The 7,199-nt window shown below is 36.4% G+C and overlaps 1 protein-coding gene across 2 annotated transcripts in view; it reads right to left on the reverse strand.

Annotated features, from left to right (window-relative positions):
* LOC110103539 (transcription initiation factor TFIID subunit 4b-like) overlaps positions 1 to 3,692 on the reverse strand; it is a 29,945-nt gene extending 26,253 nt beyond the window's left edge. For both annotated transcript variants that reach the window (XM_020832300.2, XM_020832299.2), the window contains exons 1-2: positions 3,445 to 3,692; positions 3,215 to 3,326 (exon numbers count right to left, since the gene is read on the reverse strand). In XM_020832300.2, coding sequence (XP_020687959.1) covers positions 3,215 to 3,326; positions 3,445 to 3,483 — 151 coding nt within the window. In that variant the 5' untranslated portion in view covers positions 3,484 to 3,692. The remainder of the gene's footprint in view (positions 1 to 3,214; positions 3,327 to 3,444) is intronic.
* Between the last annotated feature and the right edge of the window lie 3,507 nt (positions 3,693 to 7,199).

The raw sequence follows: 7,199 nt of genomic DNA on the forward strand, positions 1-7,199 counted from the left end.
CATCCTATTTATCTTCATTTTAGCCTCTAATTGCATTTCTACGTTAACATATTATTGACCTTACTTATGTGTTATTTTGTTTACAATGTCTAGGTGTTGTCCACTTTCCTTTAACATCTAGTGTGTCACCTATTTGTCATCCTATGGACCCTAAACAGTTGCAGCGAACTCTAGATGATTTGGTAGGTCAAATAGGCAACTTAACCCAACAAGATAGGGCTAACCAAGTCGATGCAGCTGAATTCCATCGGCTCACAACAGAACGCCTTAACAACCTTGATAGAGCTAGGAGCCTACCCTCTCTTTACACACCATTAGGCCACCCTCCTTGATTGGAGATGATTTAGGCCAAAATGAGGGACATCCCCGTGCCCCTTATCCGCCCCAGCAACCTAGGCAGGACTGAGACCTACCTCATGGTCCAAAACATGTGTTTAGTCATAAGGCTCATCATGCGAATGAGGGACACCCTCGTGGCCCCCACCTTGCCCATCAAGCTAGGCAGGACCGTGAGCACCACATGCGTGATCCGGATGCTCCCCTCTTAAAGAACATCAAGATAGATGCCCCTACCTTTGCGGTAGCCTTGATCCTCAAATCTTCCTTGATTGGAGCAAAGGCATGGATAGCTTCTTTAAGCGGTACAACATCTCAGAGGAGCGCAACGTTAGATTTGTGGAGATGAAATTGATTGGTAGGGTCAGTCAGTATTGGACCAACTTAGAGAACCTTAGGAAATCTCGTGGTGACTACCCTATTACCGACTAGATAACCATGAAGCGTGAGCTTAGGCAAAAGTAACTCCCACCCTCCTTTTTTCCCGACTCTTAGATTGGTGGAATAGACTCACCCAGGGTAGCAAATCTGTGAGGGGCTATATTTCTACATTTGATGATTTCTTGATTCGGTGCACTAGTGAGACCACCACCACACCTGCCCAGATTCTGTCCATGTTTAGTGTTGGGTTGTGTTAGGATCTCCGCAAATAACTGTTTGCTAGAAACATCACTACCCTAGAAAGTGCCTACAGTTTGGTACTTGACCTTGAGGAGTCTAAACCTCAACATCCTACCCGTTACCAGGATGTCAAATCCTCTTTTAGACCCTTTGGGGGCTCGAGCCTCTATGCCTCTAACCCAAGGCCGCCTCCTAGTCTTGCTAGTCGAACCCCTGCTGATTCACATCAAATGAACCTGTTATTCCAATTCAATCAAGAATGCATACTGGCACTAAGCCCTATCTAAGAAATTTCAAGCACTTCATTCTTAATGTAGTCGGGTTTTGGTTCTGCCACTCCAAAATCATAATATTATATGGTGCAAATAGATCTATAAAACTAAGTTCAATTCAAATGGGTATGATTCAAGGTAAGAAGCTTGTCTTCTAGCTCAAAGGCATGATCAAGAGTAAGACTTTGATTATACTGAGACATTTAGTACCGTTGCAAAGCTACATACCACTCATATTTTTATTACATCAACTATTAATTGGAATTATACTAATCTTAAGTTGCATGTTGCTAATACATTTTTACATAATAATTTATCTAAGATAATACATATGTAGCAGTAACAGGAGTTTCGGTCTTGGGCATCCTCATTATGTGTGTCATCTTAACAAAGGCATCGACGATGTAAAACAAGCAACTCATCAATGGTTTGACAAACTGACCTCGCACTTGTAAGAGCACAACTTTAAACAAAGTATTGCAGACCTCTCAATGACATACTATTGACGAAAAATGATGCTTCCACCATCAGAATTTTATTTACAAATCCACCGCACCTTTCAAACTTCATAATTTGGGAGCGGGAGCTTTGTCATAGTTTTTAAAAATAAATGCTATTTAGACTACCTTGGGTTGGACCTACATCAAACGCTTTATGTTACATAATTGATGCATGGCTCGAGTATCAAAAGTGTAAGCTAGTCAAGACTCCTTTATCTCCAAGTCTCCTATCCATGAGCATCAAGACTCGATCATTTAGAATCCTGAATTGTATCAACACATGGTTGGAACACTGCAATATATAAGAACCACCACACCCAATATTTCATTTGTTGCTAATAAGGTGTTAAATAACAACATAATAGTTTCAATAGTCAATTTCATATTATCAAATGCTTTCTTTTGTATACAAAATGCACAATACATTATGGGCTTCCAATTACGCAAGGTTCTCCACAACTATGAGCCTTCTCTAAATTGGATTGGGGTAGTGATACTTCATAGAGGAAATCAACGATGTTACTATGTTTACCTAGGTCACGCTTATTTCTCTACGTATTAAGAAACAATCTATCATTTCTTGTTTATCAACCAAGACTAAATATAGTGATCTTGCCACAACTGTGACATTGATTGACTTTGTCGGTTATTAAAAGAATCTAGCCTTCAAATCACTCAATAAACACCACTTTATTGTGACAATATTACAGCATTAGCACTTGTCAATAATCCTATGTTGGTGCCAAGCATATTGAGGTTAACTATCACTTTATTTAATATTGCATCAAGTCACAGGAAACCGCTGTCCATCACATTACTTCTCAGGATCAACTCGCAAATATCTTTACCAGAGTGCTCCCCTAATTACAATTTTGCTTGCTCAGAAAAAAAAAAGTTAAAGATTTGCCTCTAATCATCAACTTCGAAGGAGGGGTTAGCAGAAAAAAAAGTTGTGCTTGCAGCTTTTGCTTCCTGTCTGCAACTTCCTCCCACATGAAAATCTCCACCTTGTGTACCAAACTATCCATTTAATCACAATCATATGATTGCAAATAATACCGAAACAATTATGATTTAGATTCTTAGTTTTCTGTATTTAACACTTTGTTGTTGCATTGCTAAGTAATGAGAAGAGGCAATGCGCTGCTTATTCTTCTTCTCTTCACCAACCTTTTCAAGGATGCTTAGTTAACAAATATAAGTTAGTGATTCCCCCAACTTATAAGGTTATATTGATTTAAGGTTAAATTTTAAACACTGTGCGATTGACTAAAGCTTCTTCCGCTTCTTGCACGACCAAAATTCAAATAAAAATTTAGGAAACCAAGCAAATCTATTACAGTGACACTCTCAACTTTCCTTCCTCCACCAACGTACATGCAACCAAAGAAACATCAAGCAAAAACCACTGACTCACTAATAAAGTACCAACCACCTTGATCATACTAATAAAATGAACAGGAGTACGCGAAAAACGAACATTACCAGCATCATGGTCCGAAGGCTGGCGGGCGTGGGATGGGGGATCTCCTCCGATGTCGCGGGTTAGTGCAGCGGAGAAAGCTTCGACGTCCGCCCCAGAATGCAAACTCTCGTCCTGAGAATCAGGATTCGCAAATTAGAAGACATATAAAGATCGGCCGATCGAATAGGAGGGATCATCGAGTAGAGCAGGGGTTTGATGTTTTCAAGGAGGGGGCAGAAAGGGGAAGAACCTCGTCGTCCTCCAGGAACTTCACTATGGATGGATCCATTCTAGGGCTTTGAGGCTTTTGTTCCTCCACCAGAAGCTGTTAAATTCGTTTCTCTGACTGATGAGGAGGGTGAGGACGGGGCTCGCGCTCGCGCGCTAAGGGGCTGTTTGGTATGCGGATTTAGGCCGGATTTAAGGCCGGATTTGGGCGAAATCCAGCGAAACGGAGAGGGCGGAAGCTTTACATTTTCATTGTTTCCCGAAAATTTCTAGTAGTCATTGGTTTTATAAGCTATAATAAATAAATATAATATTTATGGTGATAGAGATATGTAAAGTTTAGCATCATAGTTTTGTGCAAATATGTAGTGCATAAATAGATAAAAGAGTAGTGTGAAATATTTATAAGAGACATCAAGTTTTTTACGTATAAAATCTTGAAAATGAAAAAAATCATAAGATATGACCCAATTTAAATGAATGCACTAGTATTGATACTTGATTATAAATAATATCTATCTTTAGAGGGAGCAATTATTACATCCTGTATCTGAATGCGTTCAGAGACCAATAATCACGTGTCACGTCACCTAAAACTCAATATTTTGGACTCAATATTGCTCGGTATACATTCGGATTGTTTGGTTTTTGACCAGATGTAATAATTTCTCCTTTAGAGGAGGGTGCTGACTCAATGTAGCCAATATATGTTGTATAGAGTGTATTATAAGGTAACAGTTCTAAAGAGAATGTTGACATATTTATTTTGTCAGTACAACGTAGTTGACATACGAGGGTGTTCCAAATGAACGAAATCGACAGACGACGGTGGTCGGAGGGCAGGCGACAATGTTTGGGAGCAGATCCAGCTTTGGTAGCATCTGGCAAGAGTTCCAAAGATAGCTGATGAATGTGCGGAAATTCGACCATGATCGATTGTTTGGAAGAACTCCGGCAGTGGCAATGTTGGATGGAGAGTGCAAAAAAGCTCTTAAGCTTTATCCTCCTCTTCCCTCCCCCTCTTCAATGAAGAAATATGGATTATTAATAGTTTTTTTTTTAATTGCATGATTAATAAATAGGGAAAAGGTCAGGAGCATGTTGGGAGTGTTTCAATAGACGGCCGATATCAACTCCCCCGTTCATAGATATTTTATCGAGCATTTGTGTGTCTCAATGATGTCATAATTCGACAATCATGGACTCATTTGATTCATCTCATCGAGCAGCTCTATTCGACTATAAGCATGTCACATTTCGATACAAATTGGTCATTTTATTAATGTTCTGAAGCTTCCCAATATACCTTGCTCATTTGATTTGGACCCATTTGGGCTTGACTTGGATCGAATTTGTCAATTTGGTGTCGTTGGGTTCATTTTCTTTAAATGTTAAATTCAATTATAAGCTCGCTAAAATAGAAATTTAGATGATCCCAAATTTATTTTTTGAAGTTTCTGGTTCATATTTCGTTCAAGATAATGAATTAATTGTTTGTCCATTATGTGCAGGCACCAGCATAACAGAATACCACATTGGTCGCCCACTGACATTGTCATCATAACACTTCGATAATAGAATCCTGCTTCGAATGCCCACTGACGTCGGCATAATATCACATCACAATATCTCACATCAATTTTTTCAATGTATTTCATTAATTAAAGCATAATTGGACTGAATACAAAAATTATGAAAATGTCATAACGACAAACAACATAAATACTATTGATAAAAAAATTCATAATTTCAAAATATAATCAAATGTTTGGGAATTGTGTAAAACATCATTCTGAAGCTTTAATTGAATCGAAAACAATTTTTAGATGTTAAAATAAATTTTGAAGACAATTTTTTTTTTCAAAATCATCTAGCAAAATTTTTTTAATATACTCAAAATGTTCATAATCTTATTTTATGTAATTTATATAAATTAAGCTCGACTTGCGAGCTTGATAAGCAAGAGAATGATGTAATCAAGAGAATTTAATATTTATAGGTTTAAAAATATTAAATACTCAAAAGCTTACCTCCTTTAGGCCCAAATCAAAAGATATGAGAATGAGAACTCAAACAATAATATAATGATCAAATAAATCCGAAGATATTAACAAGAAATTAGTATCATATAAAATTAACAAAAAATTATGAGAATCATATTTGCATGTGAGGATGTTTTAAATTTCATGATAATTTATTTTGTTTAAATTTCAGTCATATTTTTATATAATTGCATCATTATCATGTAAATTATGCTATATTTTAAAAAAATTAATATTTATTATGTCACCCGGTTCGCCCCCGGTCAAACCATCTAACCACAAACCTCTCATTTTTAAATTAATTATCTGGTCCAATCTTCACAACATCGTCAATTGCAACTATTTTATTTGCGTGCATGTTGGATTTTTATGTAAAACAAATATTTCACAAGCTCCATTTTACAAATATTAAAACTAAGTTATGCATTGAGCGCTGTTAAAAAGAATCACGATCGTTAACCATCATGGCCACCACCACCGATCACTATTACCAGCGACCACACTGGCAACAATAGGTGAATACCTCCATCCACCTCCTATGACCGCCTTTGACCCCCTGTTACCACCACCGACAACCACTACCACTGCTGGCAACCCATAGTAAACATCGACACCACCAATTATCTTAACATATATGATAGCCAATAAAAAATTAATAAACATATTTTATTTTATATCAAAATTTAAATAAAATAAATACATAAACTTATGCATGTTCTCCCAACCTAGCTATATTTTTTTGCATGTAATGGAGACCAAATCAAACTCTTCGATTCTTCTAATTAAAAAGTTAAAATAGTTAAATGCACAAATTTACAAATTAGATGAATGTGAGATAAATTTTAAATTCTTCATCAATTAAGTAACACCCACTATTTATAGGTGATTAAGAAAACTGATTACATTGAATTATTTGTGATTAGAATCATAATGATGACTTTGGGAATCTAAAAGGAGCCAAAAAATTTTAAAGAATAATTTCATATATTAAAATTTCATAAACACATAGTATGGTATGCATATGATTCATCTCGGCCTAATCCGGCCCAGATGGTGGCTGATTATAGGGGCATAAGTGGATTGAACTCGACTAGTTAAAGAGCTTGTTAGGTGAACTTATTGAGTAATGAGCTTGGGTTCAAGTTCATATTAGAGCTCAAGGTCGAGCTCAACAATAAAAAGCTCTTTGATTTGCGAGCTAACTCGAATATATAATAAGCATTAATTTTTTCTTATATATATAGTCATATGATGCTTCAAAAAAAAAAAAAGTTTCATGATAGGACTTCCAAAGTTTTGCTGGTACCATCACTCCAATCCAATTTTTTTTACAGTGAAACCCTCTTCTTCTTCCCGAGCTCAAAATCTTCTTCATGGTGACTTCTTCCTTTTTCGAGTTAGTTGGTGGCATTACTTCCTAATTTCTTTGACGAGCTAAGCTCACGAGTTAAGCTTGAATTCACTATAACTCTGCTGAGCCAACTCACTATATGAGCTCGATTCGAGGGCAAGCATGTCTTTTAGTCAATGAGTTAAACTAGATTTAGCTCTAACTCAAGCTTTACTCAACTAACTTACACCTCTATATAATTGTTCCTTGATGGTGATCTGGCCCATCCCAAATCAAACTCCACATTATAAAAAGGAAAAAACTAAAAATTTGTAAAAATAAAATTTGTTAAAGATTAAAATCCTTATGATATTATATTCTTAAATAAATTTAAAAATATTTTTT

Source organism: Dendrobium catenatum, unplaced genomic scaffold, assembly GCF_001605985.2.
Source record: "Dendrobium catenatum unplaced genomic scaffold, ASM160598v2 original_scaffold_254917, whole genome shotgun sequence".
Classification (NCBI taxonomy): Eukaryota; Viridiplantae; Streptophyta; class Magnoliopsida; order Asparagales; family Orchidaceae; genus Dendrobium; species Dendrobium catenatum.